Below are 26781 nucleotides of genomic sequence, written 5' to 3' on the forward strand. Positions count from 1 at the left end.
TATCATTCTTGGTTACCCCGGCTGCAACTCCATGATCCACTCATCTCATGGCAGAACAAGGAGATCCTTCAATGGTCAGACACCTGTTTTCAGCATTATCTCTCTCTGCCACAGTTACAGATCTCATCCACTTCCGTGGAAAGCCCCCAGCCCGACTCCATGGAACATGCTCCTGAGCACTGCTCAGATCTCAAGGAGGTCTTCAGCAAGAGAAAGGCCTGTGGTTTACCACCTCACAGACCCTATGACTGTGCCATAGACCTGCTGCCAGGGATGTCACCTCCTAGAGGCAGAATCTATCTGTTGTCTCAGAAGGAGCATATTGCCATGGAGGAATGCATCCATCCCTCAAGATCTCCTGCTTCTGCTGGGTTCTTTTTCATGGAGAAATGAGGAGGAGGGCTTCATCCATGCATTGACTATAGAGGACTCAATCAGGTATCGGTTAAGTATCTGTATCCCCTGTCCCTGATCCCTGCTGCTCTTGAACAACTTCACTGTGCCAAGATCTTTAGCAAGTTCGACCTATGAAGTACCTACAACCTGATCCAGATCAGGGAGGGAGATGAGTGGAAGACTGCATTCAGCACCACTACTGGTCACTTTGAGTACCGGGTCATGCCATATGGCCTGGCTTCAGCGCCCAGTGTGTTCCAGTGCCTCATAAACGATGTTCTTAGGGACATGCTGGGCAGATTCATCATTGCTTACATCGACGATATCCTCACTTACTCTCCAGATGAGGAGAGCCACATTCACCATGTGCGCACGGTCCTGCATTGTCTGTTCGACAACCACCTGTTCATCAAGGCAGAGAAATGTGAGTTCCATCAACAACGCATCTCATTCTTGGGCTACATCATCAGCTCTGAGGGCATTAGCATGGACTCCAACAAGGTCTCTGCAGTCACCAGTTCCCACCTCCGTCAAGGACCTGCAATGTTTTCTTGGGTTTGCAAACTTCTATAATCATTTCATCAGGAACTTCAGTTCTATTGTGTCTCCACTCACCACCTTGCTAAAGAAGGGCCCCAAGAAGCTCAGCTGGAACCCAGCTGCTGAGGAGGCCTTCAACAAGCTCATGAAAGCCTTTGTCTCTGCTCCGATTCTACAGCATCTGGATCCCACCAAACCTTTCATAGTAGAAGTAGACGCATCCGACACCAGAGTAGGTGGTATCCTCTCCCAATGTTTCGGTGAGAAGAACAAGCTCCATCCCGTAGCATACTTCTCAAAGAAGCTCACTTCCACAGAAAGGAAGTATGATGTGGGAAACCGAGAACTGTTAGCCATCAAGTTGGCACTAGAGGAGTGGAGACACTGGCTGGAGGGAGCAGCACATCCGTTCACGATTCTCACTGATTACAAGCATCTTGAGTACCTAAAGAAAGCTTTGAGGTTGAACCCCCACCAAGCAAGACGGGCACTATTTTTTACCAGATTTGATTTCACAATAGCATTTTGTCCAGGTTCCAAGAACACCAAAGCTGATGTCCTGTCTCGCAACTAATTAACCCTGTACAACCTGATTCTTCAGACCACCCCATTATACCCGCTGAGCGCTTTGTCCAGTCTATCACCTGGGATCTAGATCAAGAGATCAGAGGAGCACAGCCCAGATCTACACCTGAGGAGCTTCCACCTGGCCTTCTTTATGTACCAAGGTCACTCCGAGGGTGCCTTATCACCTGGGCTTACATGTCCCTAGTGACTGGACATCCAGGTAGTCAAAGAACCTACCAGATGCTGAAAAACAAGTACTGGTGGGAGAAGATGCTGACAGAAATCACTCAGTTCATCACGTCATGCTCGGAGTGTGCACAGGCCAAGGTTCCCAGGACACTGCCAGTAGGAAAGCTGTGCCCTCTTCCCATGCCACGACGACCCTGGTCACATCTTGCTGTGGACTTCATCACAGATCTTCCACCATCTCAAGGTAACACCACTATCCTGGTAATCAACAACAGGTTCTCCAAGTCACTTAAGCTTATTCTTCTACCAGGCCTCCCCACAGCATCTCTAATGGCAGAACTCATGTTTCACCATATCTTCAGGCACTTTGGCATCCCAGAAGACATTATCAGCGACCGGGGTCAACAGTTTATATCACGCTTCTGGTCGTGCTTCATGGAACGCCTGGGAGTATCAGTCAGCCTCGCATCCGGTTATCACCCGCAGTCTAATGGTCAAGTTGAAACAGCCAATCAGGAAGTCGGCTGCTTCCTGAGAATCTTCTGTATGTGTAACCAGGGGGACTGGGTGCAGTTCCTCCCCTGGGCCGAGTATGCACAAAACTCCCTGAAACATTCAGCAACACAGCTAACACCTTTTCAGTGTATACTCGGCTACCAACCACCCCTGTTCCCCTGGGATGACACCCCAGCCCAGGTGCAATCAGTAGAGGACTGGTTCAAGCACGTCTAAGAAGTATGGGAGGTGGTGCAACAATGCTTAGAATCTGTCACTGCCAAGTACAAGGAGTATGCGGACAAGTACAGGGGCCCGAACCTGGATTTTTCGCCAGGTGACAGGGTCTGGGTCGCCATGAAACATCTATGTGAACCCAACACATGTAAGAAACTTCAACCACGCTACATCGGACTGTTCAAAGTCATCAAACACATCAACGAAGTCTCATATAGACTGGAACTCCCCACACACAGCTGAATCTCCCCCACGTTTCATGTCTTATGCCTGAAACCTGCCATCCCAGGTCTTTTGTCATTCAACTTACTAATACAGGAACACCCAGCTCTGGAACTGGAAGGAGAACCCATCTACCAGGTAAACAAGATACTGGACTCTAGACGCAGAAAAAGGCATATTGAGTACCTGGTAGACTGGGAGGGTTATGGTCCAGAGGAACAGAGCTGGGTAGAAGCCAAGGACATCCTGGACCCTCTGCTCAAACAAGAATTCCATGCTCAGTATCCAGACAAGCCTGCACCTAGAGGGAGAGGTCGGCCCAGAAAGAATGGGGGGGTTCCTGTCAGTATCCCCATTGGAAATGCAGTCACTAACCAAACTACAAACATGGACTCCCAGAACATACAGTGCCCTCTGTCACCGGCCTATTGAACTCAGCTGACAATCATCACACACATCATTAGTCTCCCTATATAACCACACCAGTTCCACACCTTCATTGTGAAGTATTGTTCTGTGTTCCGACCAGTATGACCGAGCCTTTTCATTGGCTGCCTGCTATCTCGTTATTCTGACCCCTGATAGTATTTCTCTCTCTCTCTCACCTACTTTGTGTTTGCATTATTGATCGACCCTCACCTGGTTACCAATGACATCTCTCGTCACACAATTTGGCTTTGTTTGCAGTCTGCTTCTCAATCTCTTTCTGCACATACATCCGTAAGTGCCTGCAATCTGACAAAGGGATTTTAGAAGAAACAGATGAGAATTCAGTAAGATCTTATTTATTTCAGTGAGACAAAACAAGACTGTTGTAAGCAGTAATATTTTCCTCTGGGTCATTCCATACTATGCACTGGTCTTTTTGTTTTTTGTTGGTACAGTTGTGTGTAATTAAGTTCAAGTTAAATGAGTGAAATTCTAAATGTGATATGGCTCACCTGGACTGATTTCCTAACATGCCATGTGAATATAGAATAGCTTGGACCTTTGCCTTAACACAATACAATGCACTGATGTTGTTATGCAGTTACAAAATACAATATTAAGCATGCACCTATACCGATACTGGCATCGGCATCGGCCCCGATACTCCACTAATATACTCATACTCGTACTTGTCAAACAGTTGCCGATACCATGAACCGATACCAGTGCCGATCCCATGCGCCGATACCAATGTTCCCCGCAGCGCTTTTTGTTCCATTCGAGAGAGAAAAAAAAACTGAAGCATTGTTGAGCTCAGGCTTGAGCATAATATGATAGGCTATACCATGCGCCGATAGTGTTCCGTGAAGCGCCTTTTGCCAGCGTCCGTTCGAGGAAAAAAAGCCTCTCCCAGGAAAAAAAATGTAAATCTCAAGCATTGAGCGTAGGCTAATTTCGTCAGAAGACAAAAAAAATTGTTCGACAACAACCCATTTTTCCATGACGAAGATGTGTTTGCGTAGTCATGAAACAGTGCCGTCACAACATCTTTCCCCAACACTGTCATTTTAAACATCTCTCCACACTCCACTCCCTTTCGCTGCCATACGCAGATAGGCCTACGCTAAGATCCCCAACGTTGTCCTTTTTTAATGTTGGCTATTCGCCTAGGTAAGGGTTTTGTAGGACAGGCTACTCACTAACAAACAAATGAAAATCGGATTTTTGTATAGGTGAATCCAACCGGCAGAGTTTTTAAGTACGAGTCCAACCGGGAGAGTTTAAGAGTGAAGAGTGAGAGAGAGAGCTTTAAGAAATGGCTGATTGAGTTTTCCAACTTGTTTCAGTTGAGGGCAACGCTAAGACCAAGGAAATTGACGTCCCATCTACAGGTATGGAGCTCCACGAGCACGGGACGCGATGTTGCGAATGGACAGCAACAGCGTCTGCCTAACAAGTTCTGCGACTGAACAAGAGCGTGCTCGAGGCATTCAACTCTCCTGCAGCACACAGCAGGATGTGTGCACATGCACATGAGAGGAGGGAGGGAGGGGGGGGCATATTTTAGTCTGCATTACTGGCGATGGAAATTAAATAATACATCGTCGCCAGCCGCCACTGTTATTTTGTGCGCTCTCTGTGATGTTGCGATGGTCACTGCTCCTCCCTTTCATGCCCTTGTCTTGTTGCTAAATGTAATTGGAGTAGTTTAAGCGCACCACCAGAACAACCCTTAAGTCAACCAAGACCGCAATGTTGCGGAAGGCCGATGATAGAGGGGGTAAGTGACCAGCGGAGTGAAATGATCACGCTGCATGTGGTAACTCACTGCTCTCTCCTCCCTTCATCAACAATCGGTCTTACATGTTGCAAGAGTGCAAGTCTTTCTTGACTTCGAAAGTTGGACATTGTAATCTAATCCAAATAAATAGCAGCCTTTTTCAGAAATTGCAGCAGCTAAATATTTAATTCTTTGTGTAGGCTATTTGCAATGAGTGTAGTTTTCTGGGATTGAATGTTGCACGACAATCGAGAGAGGTTGCACACGGAAGCGCAGATAGCCTTGTAGTCCACGTTACACTGCCAGCAGACAGCGCCTCTTCATTTCACGGTAGCGCTTCTTTTGCAACATTGTTATGTAGGCCTAGTAGGCCTAGCACAGCAGCGCTTAGGTTTTGCAACATTATTGTAACAATGTTGCAAAAGATAAGCGCTACCGTGAAGAGGCGCTGTCTGGCTGTGTGACGTGGACTCAAGGCTACTCTGCGCTTCTGGAGCAGCGGAGATTGTCAATGTGAACCCGTGTGCATGATCACTCGAGTTAGAAAACAACATTCACGGGAAATAGATAAAGTAGGCCTATTAAATATTCAAATGCTGCAATTTTTGAAAAAATGTTTTTTTTTAACAAACCCTATATCGTAAATGGCCTGCGTGTGTTTATAAATATGCGTTCAATTCAAATTCCAAAATTTCCAGAGTGGAGACTTAGCACCACTAGGCTACACCAGCCACCTACGGAGGGCACGCCCATAGAAAGAGAGACCCAGGCTAAGCCAACTCGGGCATCACATGACAGAAACGTGAGTTCATAAATACGATTTATTTTTCGCTTCAAAAATGTCTCCCTCTGCTGGGTACTGAATGTCAGTGCGCAGAGTTGTAGTGGGTGGTTGCGAGCATTGCGGCGGCCCGCGGGTGTTAGATTATAGATATGTAGGTAGCCTATATTTTAATAACATCAACAGTATCGGTATCGGTAGTACTCGGTATCGGCAAGTACTGAAATGATAGTACTCATACTCGTATCGGTTTTCACAAATGTGGTATCGGTGCATCTCTATACAATATATATAAGAACTCCTTTGTTGTTGTACTTTAGCTGTTAATGTGATTGCTCATATTTGAAGTGGTATTTCTCAGGCCCCTCATTTGGGATACTTTTCATGAACTGGCCCTGATTATGAACTAATTGAATAGCCCTGGTCTCGTACACAACCCAGAAGTGAAAATAAAGTGTTTTGCTGCATGCACTGACTGCCATTTGGAACCATACATAAAACCACGTCCTAGGCGCTGGTCACTAGATGGCATTGTTGCATGATTTGACCTCGATTCTGTTCCTGGCATCCTAGAATTGAAAAATGAAGAGGCGTGCTACGAAGTGTTTTCATTTAAAATATAATTTTGCCCTTTAATTTTTCCCTTTGCATATTTGACAAGGTAAAAAACAGCAAATTTTAATAACGTTGAGTTGCGTCTAAATCAGCCTTAGATGCCACCAGAATGCACCATTTGAAGTCTCTAATTTAAAAATTTTTCAAGGGAGCATGCCCCCGGACCCCCCTAGCAGCCTTCATGGCCCTCTGGACCAGGCCAGCCTTAACAGGCTGAACTTCACTTCGGTAGCACCACTCTGATTTTTTTTTTTCTGGGGGAAGCTGTGTTCAGGTTTCTGCTGTCTCTCTGATAGGCCTGGTTTGTTTTTCCAGTCTAATGATGCCGTCCTTCACTTGCATCAACACCTTTGGAATGTATCTTGAGATTTCCCATTAACAGCTACCAAATACAAATTCAACACTTGGAATTAACTTGAGAACTTTGATCTCCTTAATTTGTCATGAAATGATGAGGACATAGGCTCACCTGACTGCACTGACTCCCGTTAAGTCTGGCCTGGCCCAGAGGGCCATGAAGGCTGCTAGGGGGGTCCGGGGGCATGCTCCCTTGGAAAATTTTTAAATTAGAGACTTCAAATGGTGCATTCTGGTGGCATCTAAACTGGCCAGGAAATTGCTTGTCAGTCAATTTTCCAGTTAATGGGCCTGTGAAAATGGTAAATACATTTTTTTTTTTGTTAAACCCCTTGAATTAATACTAAAAGTCTATATTTTAATCACATCTTGACTGCTTCATTTCAAATCCATTGTGCTGGAATACAGAGGTACAATTATGTACATTTTTCCCCCCAAATACTCATGACCTGACTGTGTTTCAGAGAACAGTGTGCTATATATTTACTCAAATATTTTTAACTCTGTACTACTGAATTCTTGAATCTCATTGGTCAGAATCTTATTGTAATCATTTTTAAAAATCTGTTCAGATTAATGTGCTAGTTCTACTGTGTTTTTTTTGTTTTTTTATAGTAACAGCTCATTCACAGTTCATTGGGTGGCATGGTGGTGCAGTGATTGGCACTGTTGCCTGACAGCAAGAAGGTTCCGGGTTTGAACCCCACAACTGACAGGGGCCTTTCTGTGTGGAGTTTGCATGTCCTCCCTGTGTCTGTGTGGATTTTCTCCGGGTAGTCCAGTTTCCCCCACAATTCAAAGTCGTGTAGATTAGGTAAAATACCCAGCCACTGGGGTTGCACAATCCAGTGCATACTTAGTGCTGGTTCCAAGCTGGATAGATGGGTGAGTATTGTGTCAGGAAGGGCATCTGGTGTAAAACCTTTGCCAAGTCAAGTATGTGGAACAGACCCACTGTGATGACCCCTAACATGAGCAGCTAAAAGAAGAAGTAACAATTCATTCATGGAGATGTGTATGAGTGATGCACTACTGGCAGATATTTTTGCATTTTTCAGGCATTTATTTTTAAAAATAAGCAAAATTATGACATTCTTTTAAAAATATTCATTCATTATTGTAAATAAACCACATATATTACAAAACAGTCTGGAATATGTGATGCTAATATATTGTTTTTTTTCTGTAAGGATGACCTTTTTATTCCTCAGTTTGAACATGTTTGTAGTATCTTAAATATATGTACAGTATGTCCATTTCTGTTGATTTATCCATCCATCCATTATCTGTAGCCGTTTATCCTGTTCTACAGGGTCTCAGGCAAGCTGGAGCCTATCCCAGCTGACTATGGGCGAGAGGCGGGGTACACCCTGGACAAGTTGCCAGGTTATCGCAGGGCTGACATGGAAACAAACAACCATTCACACTTACATTCACTATGGTCAATTTAGAGCCACCAATTAGCCTAACCTGCATGCCTTTGGACTGTGGGGGAAACCAGAGCACCCGGAGGAAACCCATGCAGAGAACATGCAAACTCCACACAGAAAGGCCCTCATCAGCCGCTGGGCTCAAACCCAGGACCTTCTTGCTGTGAGGCGACAGTGCTACACCACCATGCCGCCCCTTCTGTTGATTTAATTAATACTAAATAAGGTTGTTGTTTTTTTCAGTATAAAAATGTACAGGTTCATCTGTTTGTTTTTTGCACATGCATGTCAGATTGTCACTGCTTCATACAGACCATCATTCTATATATGCGAAGCTTCGTGCATGATTTATTGAAGACCATTTTTTGAATTCCAATTTGCCGGTTCTTGAGGAGTTGGTTGCCTGATATTCTATTCTGGTGACAGAAGTACTGAACAGCGCAAGAGCACGTGCAGCGGCCAAGGAGAACGTTCCGCCATTTTGTAACTAACAGATGCTGACTGAAAACGGCCCATCTCAGCTTTAGTGCCTGTTTTTTGCCAAATCAAAATGGATGTGCAGAGCGAATCACGCCCAATGTCAACATAAATATTACAGAAGCACTGACAGGCCGTTTAGTATATTTTCACTGTGGCAGATTTATTCAGAATGATGACCAGATTTGGATGGGTACAGCCAAGGCTTTTGGATGCTTCTAGCTCAACAGGGGCTTAAATAACTGTGGCACTCAGTGTAGATGAAAAAATCAATAGAGGAAAAACAGAAAGAACCACTAATGGTTTCTAGGGCAACCTGCAAAAACAGTGTGTGTGTGTGTGTGTGTATGTGTGTATACGCCGCAATATATGGCTCTGTATATGGCATTCAATCTGTACATGAATAAAGGTCAGAAATAAAACACAAGGCAGTGTCTTGTAGCATATGACTTACTCTCCACTTACCATCCCAAAAGCTATTTTCTGTGCATCCATTTACAGTTACAATAAGTGGTCTGGGACATCCAGAAAACACAAGGCAGTTCCTGTTCTTACAACAAATGAAGGCATTAGAATGAGCACATTATGATAATCCTGTAATTTGAATTAGACTCAGAGTTAATGGAAGCGCTGCTTCCTGTTAGAGAAAATGAATCAACACCTTCTGAAAAATCTGAATCAAGCATTCAATAGCACTGTTCTATGGTGACGTGAATAACATTGATTATCTTGCTGCAAGGGGTGTGATATTTAAGGCAGCAAGTGAACAGTCAGTTTTTGAAGTTGATGTGTTGGAAGCAGATAAAATGGGTGACTGTAAGGATCTGAATGACTTTGACAAGGGCCAAATTGTGATGGCTGGACAGTTGGGTTAGAGCATCTCCAAAATGGCAAGTCTTGTGGGGTGTTCCTGGTATGCAGTGGTTAGTACCTAACAAAAGTGGTTCAAGGAAGCTGGGCTCACGCTACCCGCTCGCACGTCCGCAAATTGCGAAGTTTTATTCCAATTTGCGAAAAGAAAATAATCTGTATTTGCATTTTATGCAAAAGTCATTTAAAGTTTAAGCAAAATCCATCAAACAATTGCGATTTCTCAAGATAAACAGTACCTTTCGTGTCCATCTTCGATGTTTTGATTTATAACCAACGCCCCCGAGTTTCGAAGCTTCTTATTGGTTGATTGCAAATTACGTCTTCCAATAGCATTGGACCTTGCATATAAAATGATCAATTTCCGAGTTGCGTTGATAATGTCGACAATTCTCGCTCATTAGTGAACAAGATTATAGCGAGGTTTGCTTAAAATAAATTATCCAACTTTACGTATGACAAAAACTTATCTAAAAAGTGAGATAATATTCTGTTAGCTTTCTCGGTTAGGGATAAAAACATGATATAACCATTCTGAAGACGTATTTTCTACATAATATCAACCCTGACAGAACTTTGAAAGAACTCTCAGATGAACCAGGATATATCGACCAAGTGTACCTTGTTTTCAGAGCGTTTTGACGCACATGGTTCAAAGTTTTGACTGCAAGTGTTTCATTTGAGAAATTAATGGTGAATATCATTATATTTGTGTTATGAGATTAATTTATAAGAAACAACCATTGATTTTAACTTCCTGAGCTCCCTTCATCCTACCCATAAAGACACCCCCCTCCCCCTAAACACACACACACACACACACACACACACACACAATCCCCCAATTCTACACACACACATACCCACACAATCCCAATCACACACACATCTCAATCATGAACACACACACACACACACACACACACACACACACACACACACACACACACAATCCCAATTATACACACACACATACATACACACAATCCCAACCACACACATACACACATCTCAATAATGAAAACACACACACGAGGCAATACCAGTGGTTGAGATGATAAAATAGAATTTTGAAAAAATAAATAAATAAAAATAAAATTAATATATTAGCAAGGCCAGCCACTGATGTTGGTCAGGTCCGACACTGATGTTGGCCAGGCCAGACACTGATGTTGGCTAGGCCAACTTGGCCAGTTCAAATTTATACATGACCTTGGGTTACCATGGACCTCTAAATGGCCTCTAACTCCCAAACCATGGCAGATGAAGCTTAAGTTTGAGCAGTTAATATGAAATCAGCATTTTCCTGAACATAGCATACATGACCTCGGGGGACCTTGAAAGGTCAGACTCGAGGTCGCTCAACTTGAATTGCCTATAACTCCCAAACCATGGCAGATGGAGCTCAAATTTGTATAGGCCACTAATATAAAGTGATATATCACCTTTCCATTGAACATAGTTTATATGACTCTGTAAGGTCATATAAACTATAACATACGTATCTTGCTAAAAAAATTACTTTGCTAAAAAGAAAATTGTTCTTTTAGCATTTCTTGCTAAGCGAAATTGCAAATTGCTAAAGAAAAATTTGAGTCTTTAGCACTTTTCGCGAAAACAATTTGGGTCCTAGAGTGAGCACAGGGAAGGACAACCAGTGAACTGTCCATGCCTTGATAGGAGACCTAGCCAATACTGTATTAAGGAGGTGGTTTTAAAGTTATAGTCTGATCAGTTTATATGGCCTAACGAAGCTGACCTCTCTTTTTCCTCATGCTTTTTGTCTCATTTTAGGTCATCGCCACGTGGAGACTGTATCTTATGGCGACAAAGGTGCCAACTAAGGTTAGTTTAGTTGGTGTTAGCTATTCGTTTTGCTTGCACAGAACCTGATTTGATGCAACAATGATAAAATTGTGCATTTTAGGTGGAGACCACGTTTAATTTCCTGGAAATTCGAGCCATGAACACGCATTCCGAGATGCAAGTGAGTCAACCTGTCTTAGTCCTGCTTAGGTTACTGCTCAGACTCTGTACAATTAGTCAAACCAGTGTTATTTTAACACTGTAGTATAGTAACAAGTAGTATAGTAACTGTGCTATTCTGAAAATTGACTTCCTGTGAATGAAGCAAATGCTTACTAAGCACGCCTTAAATTGGTTGTTGCAGAAAATCACATGCATTTATGTAAATGAATTACAGTGGTGCTTGAAAGTTTGTGAACCCTTTAGAATTTTCTATATTTCTGCATAAAGATGACCTAAAACGTCATCAGATTTTCACACAAATCCTAAAAGTAGATAAAGAGAACCCAGTTAAACAAATTAGACAAAATATTATACTTGGTCATTCATTTATTGAGGAAAATGATCTAATATTACATATCTGTGAGTGGCAAAAGTATGTGAACCTCCAGGATCAGCAGTTAATTTGAGGGTGAAATTAGAGTCAGGTGTTTTCTTTTTTTTTAATTGATTTTTCAGTGACAGAACAAAGTCAAGAGGTGACATTTCGAGAGTCAAAACAGTGTCAAGTATAACAAGTAAAAAAATAAGATAACATGAGATCAGATAAGGAGTAACTAATAATTAAAACAAAAAATACAAAGCAAAACAAAAAAAACAACAAATACACAGCACAAAACAAAAACACAAATTGGTCACCCACTGTGGGGCGGCACGGTGGTGTAGTGGTTAGCGTTGTCACCCCACAGCAAGAAGGTCCGGGTTTGAGCCCCGTGGCCGGCGAGGGCCTTTCTGTGTGGAGTTTGCATGTTCTCTGTGTGGGTGTGCGCCGGTGTCCCCCGCAGTCCAAAGACATGCAGGTTAGGTTAACTGGTGACTCTAAATTGACCGTAGGTGTGAATGGTTGTCTGTGTCTATGTGTCAGCCCTGTGATGACCTGGTGACTTGTCCAGGGTGTACCCCGCCTTTTGCCCGTAGTCAGCTGGGATAGGCTCCAGCTTGCCTGCGACCCTGTAGAACAGGATAAAGTGGCTAGAGATGATGAGATGAGGTAACCCACTGCAAAATAAAAAAGTCCAATATGTCCACTTAAACAGTGATATATAAAAACATTCCCAGCATGCCACAAATTCACACAAGAAAAACTCACGGATAGTAGACAATCAGGGTGGTTACTCTGGAATAGCTGTAAAAGTCAATCCCTCGTGTGCAAAAAATGGACCCCAAGTTTAATTAAACTTTGCAAGAGAACCATGTATTGTGCACCTAACTTTCTCCAACTTCACAAACTGAAGGATGTCCCTGATCCAAGAGGATTGAGAAGGGGGTGTAGGGGACTTCCACCTCAATAAAATCAAACCTCTAGCCAAAAAGGAGACAAAAGCTACAAAGTCAGCTTTATATTTAGGAAGCTGCAAAGTAGGAGGTAAAACCCCAAACAAAGCAGTACATGATGTTGGATCAAATTGAACTTTTGTACAAACAGAAATAGAGTTGAATATCAGTGTCCAAAAATTGAGTAGTGAAGGACAAGACCAAAACATATGGATATGGGTAGCTGGAGCCCGATGACATCTTATGCACATGGGATCAACATCCTTATGGATTTTAGAAAGCCTAACTTGAGTGAGGTGAGTAAGATGTAGAATTTTGCACTGGGTCAGACCATGCCTAGCACAAAAAGATGAGGAGTGAACCCGATGCAAAATGGCATCCCACAGCTCCTCCGAGATCTTCTCCCCTAGATCCTCCTCCCACTGGATTTTAATTTTATGCTGCGGGGTTAGCTGCAAGAATAAATAAGATTGTATAAATGTGAAATAGCACCCTTAATAGTAGGAAATGGGATTAAAAAGGAGTCAATAAGAGAGGCCTCTGGGAGACTTGGGAAACTGGGGCTAAGATTGCGGATGAAACTATGAACTTGAAGATATCTGAAAAAATGCTGTCTAGGCAAATGAAATTTTTCAGAGAGTTGCTGGAAGGATGCAAAAGTACCGGCAACATACATGTCCCTAAATGCCTTGATGCCATAGTCAGACCACAAAGGGAAAGCCCCATCAATTAAGGAAGGATGAAAAACAGGGTTAGCTGATAAAGGTGCTAGGAAAGAGAAGGACTGTAGACCAAAGTAGCGTCGAAATTGCTTCCAAATTTTAAAAGTGGATTTAATTAAGATATTATTGCAAAAAGGGGAGAGAGAAAAGATAAGAGGAGCATGGATGAGAGTAGTCAATGAGGCAGGTTTAGCAGAAAACATCTCCATACACAACCATGTAGGAGGAACTGGTGCCCCCTCCAGAGAGATCCAAAGCTGAATTACTCTAAGGATGGAAGTGTTAGGACTGGGACTGTTTTGGCCTCTAGAGGCCGCTGTTATGTTTATCTTGTCATGTTTGTTTTGGCCTCTAGAGGCCGCCACTGTGTTTGTCTTGATTGCCTGTTTCCTGCCCCGCCCTGTTCCTTAATTAGTTTGTGTATAAATACCCCTCTGTTTGTTCCCTTGTCACGGAGTCTTTGTGCTGTAATGCTTTTCGTTAGAACCTCTGTCCCGTGTCCTTGCTTTTGCCCTTGTGTTTTTGGCCTTTTGTTTTCTTGTTGGATTTTTCACTTAACCTTTGGTATCTTCTGAGCGTTTACATTTTTGCCTTTTTCTTATTTGGTCTTTGAACTTTTGGATTTTCTTTTTTTGATCGATCTTCTGAGTGTTTTGCATTTTGGATTATACTTTTTGTTTTTTGCCCCAGAACCTCTGGATTATACTTTTTGTTTTTGCCCTGGATTGTAAAGAGTGTATATAGTGTAAATAAACTGTTTTTGATACTCTACTTTCGCCTCACGCCTCTGCACTTGAGTCATCCCCCTGGTGGCCTAGTGGGGGTTTGCTGGATTATCACACCAGCGAATCAGGTTCAAAACCCTAACAGAAAGACTCCGTCATGACCGACTCAGCAGAGGATTCTTCAACTGTCTACCCGGCTAATCTTCAGGGAATGATGGCCGCGTTAACACGCCTCGGACCCACCATGGACACTCATGGACGGACTCTTACAAGCCAACGTGAGACCCTTGCTCGCCACGAGGTACTGCTTCAGCAAATTGGGAAAACCCTGGCACAGCTGACTTCTCTGCCCCCATCTCCTGTGCCTGATTCTGCTCCTGCTCCACCATCCGCTCCAGCGCCTCCTGCCATGCTGCCTCCTTCACCTTGCGAACCCAGCCTTCCTGCACCACAGAGGTATGACGGCAAGCATGGTGAGTGTCGGGAGTTCCTTACCCAGTGCCAACTCACCTTTGAGCTCCAGCCTACCACCTACACTACGGATCGCCGCAAGATTGCCTTTGTGATAACCTTGTTAGCTCGTAAGGCACGAGCTTGGGCAACAGCCATCTGGCAGAGACAGGGACCCGAGTGCTCTGATTTCCAGCTGTTTACGGAGGAGATGCTTCGTGTCTTCGATCAAGCAGACATCAGTAAAGATGCAGCCAGAAAGCTCATGTCCATCCGGCAAGGAGGAAGCGTTGCAGACTACGCCATCTCGTTCCGGACGCTCGCAGCAGTAAGTGGATGGAACGAGACTGCCCTGGTTTAAGCCTTTCACCACGGTCTGTCTGACCTCATCAAAGACGGTCTGGCCTCTATCGGATGCCCAAGTGACCTCGAAACACTGATTTCTCATGCCATTCGTCTTGACAACAGGATTAGAGAGCGCCGCCAAGTCCTGAGCCTCCCCGGCCTCCCTGCCTCAACCTGGAGTCCGTCCACCTCTTCCAGTGACTGTCCAGAGCAGATGCAGGTTGGTCGTACTCGTCTCTCCGCAGCCGAGAGGGAGCGCAGAAGGAGGGACAAGTGCTGCATCTACTGTGGCAAGCCTGGTCACTTCTGAGCATCATGTCCCGAGCTCTCGGGAAAAGGACCGCCCCGTCCAGCCGAGGGAGGGTTGTGACGGGGCCTACCCTGTCTCGCAGACTTCCTGGACAAGGAATCTACATCCCGGTTTCCATCTCCTGGGGTGAGTCCGTCCACTCTTGCCAGGCCTTGTTAGACTCAGGGGCGGCTGGAAACTTTATGGATATCCACTTCGCCCAAAGTATCAATGTCCTGACTGCGCCTCTTGAAGTCCCACTGTCTATGTCTGCCCTGGATGGCCAAGCCTTAGGTGACGGAAGAGTCACCCAAGTAACTTCTCCAGTCTTTCTCCAGTCTCAAGGTCACAAAGAAGAAATATCCCTGCACCTCATTCATTCACCTGAGTTCCCAGTTATTCTAGGCCTTCCTTGGCTTACTCGCCACAACCCTCGCATAGACTGGGTAACAAGTCAGATTGTGGAATGGGGTCCTGCGTGCCATGCCTCTTGTCTGCTCTCCAGCTCTCCTGTGTCTCCTGCCGAGCCTCCTGATCTTACCGAGTTATCTCAAGCTCCCACAGAGTACTGGGATCTCAAGGAAGTTTTCAGCAAGAGCAGGGCCGCCGTTCTTCCTCCGCACCGTGCCTACGACTGTGCCATCGACTTGCTCCCTGGGACTACTCCTCCTCGGGGCCGACTGTTCTCCCTCTCTCAGCCAGAACGCAAGGCCATGGAGGAGTACATCAAGGACGCCTTGGCCTCTGGGTTCATTCGACCCTCCACCTCACCCGCTGGTGCCGGCTTCTTCTTTGTCGGCAAGAAGGATGGGGGGCTCCGGCCATGTATTGATTACAGGGGCCTGAACAAGATCACTGTACGCAACCGCTATCCCCTTCCGCTGATGTCCACAGCGTTCGATCTGCTCCAAGGCGCCACTGTCTTCACCAAGTTGGACTTACGGAACGCATACCACCTCGTCCGTATCCGACAGGGAGACGAGTGGAAGACCGCCTTTAACACCCCGTCAGGGCACTACGAGTACCAGGTGATGCCCTTCGGACTCACCAATGCACCAGCTGTTTTTCAGGCCCTTATCAACGACGTCTTGAGGGATATGATCAATCAATACGTTTTTGTCTACCTTGACGACATCCTGATATTTTCTAAGACCTTACAGGAGCACCGCCACCATGTCCGCCAAGTCCTCCAGAGACTTCTACAGAATAATCTGTTTGCCAAAGCCCAGAAATGCGAGTTTCATGTTCCCGAGGTCTCCTTTCTGGGTTTTATTGTATGGACAGGCCAACTCCATATGGATCCAGCCAAGACCCTGGCTGTCCGGGACTGGCCAACTCCCAAGTCCATTAAAGAGGTCCAGCGGTTCTTAGGATTCGCGAACTTCTATCGCAAATTTGTCAGGAACTTCAGTTCTGTAGCTGCACCCATATCGGATCTCACCAAAGGTACCGGTGGATCTTATGTCTGGTCCCCTCAGGCGGAAAAGGCATTCAAGGACCTTAAGCACCGCTTTTGCACGGCACCCATTCTGGTTCTCCCGGACACTTCCCAACCATTCATCGTGGAGGTGGACGCCTCAGACAATGGTGTTGGCGCGGTGCTCTCTCAACGCTCGGAAGGGAAGCTGCACCCCTGCGCATACTTCTCCCACCGCCTGAGCCCTACGGAGTCCCGGTATGATGTGGGGGATCGAGAACTACTAGCGGTCAAACTGGCTCTTGAGGAATGGAGGCACTGGCTGGAGGGAGCGCAACATCCATTCCTGGTGTGGACGGACCATAAGAACCTGGAGTACCTCCAGCAAGCGAAGAGACTGAACCCACAACAGGCTAGGTGGGCCTTGTTTTTCAGTCGATTCGACTTCACCCTATCGTACCGCCCCGGCTCTAAGAACACCAAACCTGACGTGCTTTCCAGGCTGTTCTCTGCCACCAACAGAGACAGTGAGGTTGGACCTATTATCCCTGTGTCCCGGATTGTGGCCCCTGTCCGCTGGGGTGTTGAGGAGGCTGTCCGACGAGCTCAACGCCGGGACCCCGGTCCTGGGACGGGGCCACCGGGCCTCTTGTACGTCCCTCGACAAGCCCGGGCCAAGGTTCTCCAGTGGGGTCACTCCTCCCCTCTCACCGCCCACCCGGGAGCTCGGAGGACCCTGGACTTCCTGAAAAGACGTTTCTAGTGGCCGAGCATGGAGAAGGAAGTAAGGTCATTCGTCTTGTCCTGTGAGGTATGCACCAGAAGCAAGAACCCACGACAGCATCCCCAGGGCCTCCTGCATCCTCTGACCATTCCCCGGCGTCCCTGGTCCCACGTGGCAGTCGACTTCATCACGGGTCTCCCTGAGTCACAAGGTAACACTGTCATTTTGGTCATAGTTGACAGATTCTCCAAGGCCTGCCGCTTTATACCACTGTGCAAGCTCCCTTCTGCCCTTGAAACAGCTAAACTAATGTTCAATCACGTCTTCCGAGTCTTTGGTCTCCCACAGGATATTGTTTCAGACCGGGGGCCCCAGTTCTCCTCCCGAGTATGGCACAGGTTCTGCAAGCTCATTGGGGCCACTGCCAGCCTCTCCTCTGGGTTCCATCCCCAGTCCAATGGTCAGACAGAGAGGCTCAACCAGGACCTGAAAACCACCCTGCGAGGCCTGGTGAAGGATAACCCGACATCATGGAGCACCTGGCTGCCATGGGCAGAGTACGCCCACAACATCCTGCAGTCATCGGCCACCAGGTTGTCGCCGTTCCAGTGCCAATTCGGGTTCCAGCCACCTTTGTTTCCAGAACAGGAGGAGGACGCTGGGGTGCCCTCAGTCAACCAGTACGTCAGATGGTGTCGCAAGACCTGGAACAAGGTCAGGAGGACTCTCATTCAGACTTCCAGAACCAACCAGACTCAGGCCAACTGCCATAGAAGGCCTGCCCACATTTTCCGCCCTGGGCAGTGGGTTTGGCTGTCCGCCAAGGACCTTCCGCTGCAGGTGGAGAACCGCAAACTTGCTCCTTGCTACATTGGCCCCTTCAAGGTGGTGCGCAGGGTGAACCCTGTCGCCTACCGGCTCCAGTTGCCCCGGACTCTAAGGATCAACCCCACATTCCATGTTTCCCTGTTGCGGCCCATACTGACATCCACGTATGCCTCTGCCCCTAGGAATCCTCCGCCCCCCCGCATCTTCCAGGGTCAGACTGTTTTCACCGTGCGCCACCTGCTGGACTCCCGCCGGGTCCGCGGGGGCCTTCAACATCTAGTAGACTGGGAGGGCTATGGCCCTGAGGAACGCTGTTGGGTCCCCGCCCGGGACATTTTAGACAAAAGACTTTGTATGGACTTCCATTCGGCCCATCCGGATCGCCCTGGGAACGTCAGGAGACGCTCCTGGGGGGGGTCCTGTTAGGACTGGGACTGTTTTGGCCTCTAGAGGCTGCTGTTATGTTTATCTTGTCATGTTTGTTATGGCCTCTAGAGGCCGCCACTGTGTTTGTCTTGATTGCCTGTTTCCTGCCCTGCCCTGTTCCTTAATTAGTTTGTGTATAAATACTCCTCTGTTTGTTCCCTTGTCACGGAGTCTTTGTGCTGTAATGCTTTTCGTTAGAACCTTTGTCCCGTGTCCTTGATTTTGCCCTTGTGTTTTTGGCCTTTTGTTTTCTTGTTGGATTTTTCACTTAACCTTTGGTATCTTCTGAGCGTTTACATTTTTGCCTTTTTCTTATTTGGTCTTTGAACTTTTGGATTTTCTTTTTTTGATCGATCTTCTGAGTGTTTTGCATTTTGGATTATACTTTTTGTTTTTTGCCCCAGAACCTCTGGATTATACTTTTTGTTTTTGCCCTGGATTGTAAAGAGTGTATATAGTGTAAATAAACTGTTTTTGATACTCTACTTTCGCCTCACGCCTCTGCACTTGAGTCATCCCCCTGGTGGCCTAGTGGGGGTTTGCTGGATTATTACACCAGGTTCAAATCCCAGCAAAACCTTAACAGGAAGCCCAGTAATAAAATCTCAAGTTAGGGAGGGCCAGGCCCCCCATGGTCTTAGGTCTCTGTAACAGCTCCTTTTGCAAGTGAGGGACCTTCCCGTTCCATTTAAACTCAGTGATAGAGTTGTCTAATTTATGAAAAAAAGACTGAGGGAGAAAGACAGGTAGGCACTGGAAAAGATAGGACAATTTGGGGAGGATGTTCATTTTAACTGCATTAACCCTGGCCACAAGGGAAAGAGGCAACAGTGACCACCGTTGAAAATCCTTCTGTATCTGATCTAACAAAGGGGCAAAATTACTCTCAAACAAATCTTCAAATCGGTCTCTAATCTGGATACCAAGGTATTTAAAGCCAGATGGAACAATTTTGAATGGTGAACCCTGAGCAGCATTCTGGGTCTCTTGATTTAAAGGAAACAACTCACTCTTGTCCAAATTTAGTTTATAGCCTGAAATCTGACCAAATGAACTAAGGATGTTGAGAGCAGCCAGAACTGAGACAGTGAGTTTGGAAACATATAGTAACAAGTCATCAGCATAGAGAGAGACCTTCTGTTCAAGACCATATCTTGTAATTCCAGAGATGCGTGGCTCTGAACGAAGCGCAATAGCCAGAGGTTCAATAGCAACAGCAAATAGAAGAGGACTTAGAGGACAGCCCTGGCAAGTGGAACGGTACAAAGGGAAATAATCTGAATGTGTTTCATTAGTTCTGACTGAAGCCACAGGGGATGAATAGAGCAACTTAATCCAAGAAATGAACTCCTGGCCAAAACCAAATCTCTCCAGAGTGTAAAAAAGGTAATTCCACTCCACACGGTCAAAAGCCTCCGCATCTAATGAAATTACAGCCCCTGGCCCCACTGACGTAGAAGGATTATAAACAACATTGAGAAGTCGTCTTAGGTTGAAGAACCCATGCCTGTCCCGGACAAAACCTGTCTGATCAGGGGAGGTTATCAAAGGCAAAACTGATTCCAATCGCAGAGCTAATAATTTGGATAAAAGTTTTACATCTACAAATAAAAGACTAATTGGACGGTAGCTTGAGCAAGACAGAGGGTCCTTATTCTTTTTTAAAAGTAGTGATATGGAGGCCTGATTTAGAGTCTGAGGTAATTTGGAAAGAGTAAGAGATTCATTGAACATTTCGATCAGAACTGGTGATAATTTGTCAGAGAAGGTCTTGTAGAACTCGGTCGGAAAACCATCCGGGCCTGGACATTTTCCATACTGCATTGAAAACATAGCCTGTTTGAGATCATCTATGGTGATTGGGCACTCTAGCCTCTTAGCAGTATCAGAATCTACCCTAACCAACTCCAGTGAGTCAAAAAAACTATCCAGGGCTGACAGATCAGACTCAACCTCAGAAGCATATAGAGAGGAGTAAAACTGTTTAAAATGATCATTAATTTTTTTAGGATTGGTTGTGACACCAGAAGGAGTACGAATTTGTGGAATCTGCTGAGAGGCGGAAGCCTGTCAAAGCTGATGGGCCAAAAGTTTGGTCGCCTTATCCCCCGACTCATAACAACAATATTTAGCCTTAAATAAGAGCTCCTCAACCTCTTTAGTAGAAATAACCTCAAACTCAGCCTGGAGAGAGAGACGTTCTTTATATATGTTAGGGGACAGGGAGGAAGCATAGATAATATCAAGCTGAGAAATTCGTAACCTCAATTCTTTTAATTTTTTTCCTTTGTTCTCATAGCTGCTGTATGAAATAATTTCACCTCTAATGTATGCTTTTAAAGTCTCCCAAAGAAGGGAGGCTGAGATCCCCGGGGTCCTGTTGGTAATAAGAAAAAAATAAATTTGATTAGAAACAAACTTAACAGAGTCCTCATTAGATAACAAGCGTGTATTGAGATGCCAAGGGGGGCACGCATGTACATGCTCCTGTATGAATAACTCCAATGTGGTCAGAGCATGATCTGATATTAGAATAGTATCATAAGAGCAAGACTGAACAGAATGGAGAAATCGGTTGTCCAGGAAAAAATAGTCAATTCGAGAAAAGGAATGATGCACATGAGAGAAAAAAGAATACATTTTACCAGATGGATTAAGAAAGCGCCATGGATCCAAGACTGAGAACTCATCCATACAGGATCAAATGGTCTTAGAAGACTTTGAGGGCACTCCTGGTCTAGTAGAAGAATGATCTAATACAGGATCAAGCCAACAGTTGAAGTCACCCCCCAGATGAGTAGATGTGTGGACATGTCAGGTAACTTGGCAAACAACTGGTGGAAAAAATTGTCGTCATCCCAGTTTGGACCATATACATTGGCCAGAATCACATTATTACTATATAGCTGCCCCGTTACAAACACATATCTTCCATTGGGGTCAACTATAACATTAGAGCACACAAAAGGAACCGATTTGTGAATCAAAATTGCAACACCCCTAGATTTACCGTTAAAGCAAGAATGAAAAACTTGACTGTAGCAAGTGTTCTAGGTGGGTGGAGCACAGAAGCACGGCAGGCCAGAACTGAGTTCTCAAAACTCGTTTATTGTAGCTTTTCAGCTTTTAACTATACACGCACGCACACACAGGTATCCAGGTCGGGAGTAGCCCCCTTCCTCCGCGCTCCCTCTCCTCTTATAGGGCACGGTCACTGGGGAAGACACAAAAACAGGTTAATTCCCGTCAGGTGCAGTGATTCCGCCACTTACCTTCCCTGACTCTGCCCTCCATTCACAGACCGATGCTTGACCACACCCCCGCTGCCACATACCCCCACCATCCGGCCTGCAGCCGACTCCCCCCCCCCCCCCCCGACAGGAGAGGAAGTCCGCCATGACCATCTGCGCCCCCGGTCTGTGGACCACCTTGAACTTAAACGGCTGGAGTGCCAGATACCAACGGGTGATCCGCGCATTGGCATCCTTCATGTGGTGGAGCCACTGCAGGGGCACGTGGTCCAACCAGAGGGTGAAAGGGCGCCCCAGCAGATAGTAGCAGAGTGCAAGAACCGCCCACTTGATGGCGAGGCATTCCTTCTCTATGGTGCTGTACCTGCCCTCGCGCACCGACAGCTTGCGGCTGATGTACAGCACTGGACGGTCCTCCCCCTCCACCTCCTAGGACAGAACAGCCCCCAGCCCTCTGTCCGATGCGTCCGTCTGTAAAGCAAAGGGGAGAGAAAAGTCAGGGGAGTGTAACAGTGGCCCCCCACACAGTGCAGCCTTTACTTCCGAGAAAGCCCGCTGGCATTGCTCCGTCCACTGGACCGGATCTGGTGCCCCCTTTTTTGTGAGATCAGTCAGCGGGCTGGTGACATCCGAATAATTAGGTATAAACCTACGATAATAGCCAGCCAGCCCCAGGAACTGCCTCACCCCCCTTTTGGTCTTGGGCCTCGGGCAGGCCGCAATCGCTGCTGTCTTATTGATTTGGGGACGCACCTGCCCATTGCCCAAGTGGAAGTCCAGATACCGTACTTCCACCCGCCCAATCGCACACTTCTTCGGGTTGGCTGTGAGACCCTCTCGCCTCAGCGACCCCAGGACGGCCCTCAGGTGTTTTAGGTGCCGCGGCCAGTCATTACTATAAATAATAATGTCATCCAAGTATGCGGCCGCATAGGTGGCGTGGGGCAGAGGACCCTATCCATAAGCCGCTGGAACGTAGTGGGCGCCCCAAACAGCCCAAACGGAAGTGTGACGAACTGGTGTAAGCCAAACAGTGTGGAAAAGGCCGTTTTTTCTCGGGATAGCGGAGTCAAGGGGATCTGCCAATATCCCTTTGTCAAATCCAGTGTCGAATAAAAACGAGCCGTGCCTAGTCGATCGAGCAACTCTTCAATACGAGGCATTGGGTATGCGTCAAATTTAGACACTGCGTTGACTTTTCTATAGTCCACACAGAACCGGACTGACCTGTCGGCCTTGGGAACCAAGACCACCAGACTGCTCCAGTCACTGTGGGACTCCTCGACAATGCCCATTTCGGTCATTGTCTCGAGTTCTTCCCGAACCACCCTTTTCTTGTGTTCGGGCAGTCTGTAAGGGCGGCTGCACACTACCAGCCCCGGGGCGTCTCAATGTGGTGTTCTATGAGGTGGGTGCGGCCGGGCAGGGGCGAGAACACGTCAGAAAATTCTGTTTGCAACCGGGCGACCTCCGCGAGCTGGGTTGGGGAGAGGTGGGCTCCACAGGGGACCGGAGCAGTGGGTGATGCCAATTTTCCCTTTTGAACCTCCGGCCCCAGCTCCGCCTTCTCAGAAACCACCGACACCAGCGCCATGGGGACCTCCTCGCTCCAACGTTTTAACAGATTGAGGCGGTATACCTGTAACGCCCCACCCCTGTCCGTTCACCTCATAGTCGACGTCCCTGACTCGCCGTGTGACCTCAAAGGGTCCTTGCCACCTGGTGATTAATTTAGAGCTCAACGTGGGCAATAACATGAGTACTTTGTCTCCCGGTGTGAATTCCCTAAGGCGCGTGCCCCTGTTGTACAGGCGGACTTGACGTTCTTGAGCCTGCCGCAAATTCTCCTGGGTTAGGTGTGTGAGTGTGTGGAGTTTTGCGCGCAGGTCAATAACGTATTGAATTTCATTTTTGCACGGGGAAGGTCCCTCCTCCCAATTTTCCCGCAGCACATCTAGGATGCTGAGCGGCTTACGCCCATATAATAATTCAAACGGGGAGAACCCCGTGGAGGCTTGTAGGACCTCTCGCACTGCGAAAAGCAGGGGTTCAAGCCATTTATCCCAGTTACGTGTGTCCTCGCTTACAAATTTTTTAATTATGTTTTTGAGGGTGCGATTAAACCATTCGACTAAGCCGTCCGTTTGTGGGTGATAAACGCTGGTGCGGATCGGCTTGATTCCCAATAACCCATACAGTTCGCGCAGTGTGCGTGACATAAACGTAGTGCCTTGATCAGTCAGAATCTCTTTGGGGATTCCGACTTGGGAGATAACATGGAACAGAGCCTAATCTAGGGCACGTAATACGCGATAATACGCAGTTTTTATCTGTCTGTCGCACATCCACTTTTTGGGCACGAGAGTGATATCGCGTATCTATTCATTTTGTCGCGCATTTATAAGTAGAGAGCGTGTAGTCGCATTTTACTGAATCTTGTGCGTATCAATTTGTCAGCACCAGCTAGCAAGCACTGCGGTAAATAAAGCGTTGCTTACACACCAATCGGAAAGGACTGAAGTATTCTGAATGGTTTATTTAGCGGGCAAAACAGTTTTGTGAACTACTATTATATCATTGGTCACCGAACCAGAAGACAGTGTATCTCAACCAATCGTGTGAAGTGTTTTAAAAATACCCAAAAGCACATGGCATATCGTTCTGTCTCATCCAAATATAACAATGTCAAAACGCGTGGTCACGTTGAAAGACCTTTGGATGAAAAAAGAAAAAAGGAAACAAAATGAAGACACAGAAGTGACACAGAAGTGAGTATTATGTTATTAATCATATTCAAATAGTAAAGGTGCTTAGTTGATATATAAGTTTGTGTACAAATATGATCTTAGAGTAATTATATGACAGTGTGAAGACATACTAAGCCATTTGATTCTGATTGATAATGGTTTTTGAAGTTTGAATTTGATATTATTTTCCTAATGCCAATATACAATTAGTTTGATAATGTTTGGTATTATGTAAGTTTTATTTAAAAATATTATGAAATATATTTAATCTGTTCTTGTGTAATTGTAGGTACTGTAAGATTGTAAATGATAGAGATTATATACTTTTTAGAAAGTCTGAATTTTGAGATTATCTCGTTATTTATGTCAAAATCTAGTTTAAACATAGGTAGATTGTTTAATGTTTTTCACGTTCATGAAAGGTGGTCTGAACAAAACAAATATGATAGCATTTTTAAATATCTCATCTCATCTCATTATCTCTAGCCGCTTTATCCTGATCTACAGGGTCGCAGGCAAGCTGGAGCCTATCCCAGCTGACTACGGGCGAAAGGTGGGGTACACCCTGGACAAGTCGCCAGGTCATCACAGGGCTGACACATAGACACAGACAACCATTCACACTCACATTCACACCTATGGTCAATTTAGAGTCACCAGTTAACCTAACTTGCATGTCTTTGGACTGTGGGGGGAAACCGGAGCACCCGGAGGAAACCCACGCGGACACGGGGAGAACATGCAAACTCCGCACAGAAAGGCCCTCACCGGCCACTGGGCTCGAACCCGGACCTTCTTGCTGTGAGGCGACAGCGCTAACCACTACACCACCGTGCCGCCCCATTTTTAAATATTTGATAGTGATTTTATTTTATTCAGAAAGTCAGATTTTTCATCTTATTATTAATTAATAGTGGCAAGACTACATGGATTTTAGACTTAACTATATCAAATGATGTAATATTAACCTAGTCATATTTGCTATGCAATATTAACCTAGTCATATTTGAAATGCAACATTATACTACTGGTGGTCAAATTGGTAAAAATAGGCTAGTCACATGATTTATAGTAAAACAGTAACCTAGTCATGTAACAGAAAACTAGTCATATTTGTAAGGTTTTGCAGTATATAATTCTTCATATAGTTTTTGATCTAAAATCTTTACATTTTTAAAGTTCAGATCTGATCATAATGTTTGTGCAGTACTATAAACTGTGGATAAATGTTTGCTGATATGGTTTTCATATCACTGTATTAAAGGATATGTATAGTGCCATAATTATCACATTATATAGATTAAAACCCTTTGGTGACTGACCCCTTGAAAATGGTTCCTCCAGGAACCATGACGTTTCAGTTGTCAAGACAACGGAAAAACTAAAATACAAATACAAATACAAGAGCATTTTGTTTTGTGCACAAGAGCATTGTGACGTATCTTTCTGTTTTTGTATTTTAGTTTTTCCGTTGTCTTGACAACTGAAACGTCATCGTTCCTGGAGGAACCATTTTCAAGGGGTCAGTCACCAAAGGGTTAACATCTGATATGAATGTTTGTTACATGTATTTAGTTTTATTAATAAAACTGTTCTGTTTATAGATGTACTCTTGAAAATATCTACCAATGTATTACTTATTTTTCTGTTCCCACTAACTGGAACAAATGAGGGATATTTTTACCCATGTTAATATTTTCTGTCCCCTGTTTCTACCACTAGTGAGGGATCTGTCCCCTATTTTCAAATTCCTAGATTAGGCTCTGACATGGAAGAGCGCTTCCGCAATACTATGTGCAGAGATATTGCGGAGCGGCACCGCTCCCGGATATCGCGTTGCATAGTCCACCAGAACTAAAATAAAGCGATACCCTCGTGTTGACCGATCTAATGGCCCGACGAGATCCATCCCAATTCTTTCGAATGGGGTCTCAATTAATGGTAGAGGGCGCAAAGGCGCTTTTGGGATGGCCGCTGGATTTACTAACTGGCATTCGCGACATGCCGTACACCACCTACGGACATCGCCGCGAATCCCTGGCCAATAGAACTGGGCCATTATTCGGGCTAGTGTCTTATCCTGCCCTAAGTGTCCAGCCATGGGATTAAAGTGAGCTGCCTGGAATACCAATTCCCGGCGACTCTTTGGGATCAAAAGTTGGGTTATTTGTT

The 26781-nt window shown here is 45.6% G+C and overlaps 1 protein-coding gene across 1 annotated transcript in view; it reads left to right on the forward strand.

Annotated features, from left to right (window-relative positions):
- Nucleotides 1-26781, forward strand: part of LOC132869202 (capping protein, Arp2/3 and myosin-I linker protein 3-like) — a 250085-nt gene that overhangs the window by 29388 nt on the left and 193916 nt on the right. The window contains exons 3-4 of the mRNA XM_060902539.1: nucleotides 11180-11230; nucleotides 11313-11372. Of these exons, the coding sequence (XP_060758522.1) occupies nucleotides 11180-11230; nucleotides 11313-11372 (111 nt within the window). The remainder of the gene's footprint in view (nucleotides 1-11179; nucleotides 11231-11312; nucleotides 11373-26781) is intronic.

Source organism: Neoarius graeffei, chromosome 2 (genome assembly GCF_027579695.1).
Source record: "Neoarius graeffei isolate fNeoGra1 chromosome 2, fNeoGra1.pri, whole genome shotgun sequence".
In the NCBI taxonomy this organism is placed as follows: domain Eukaryota; kingdom Metazoa; phylum Chordata; class Actinopteri; order Siluriformes; family Ariidae; genus Neoarius; species Neoarius graeffei.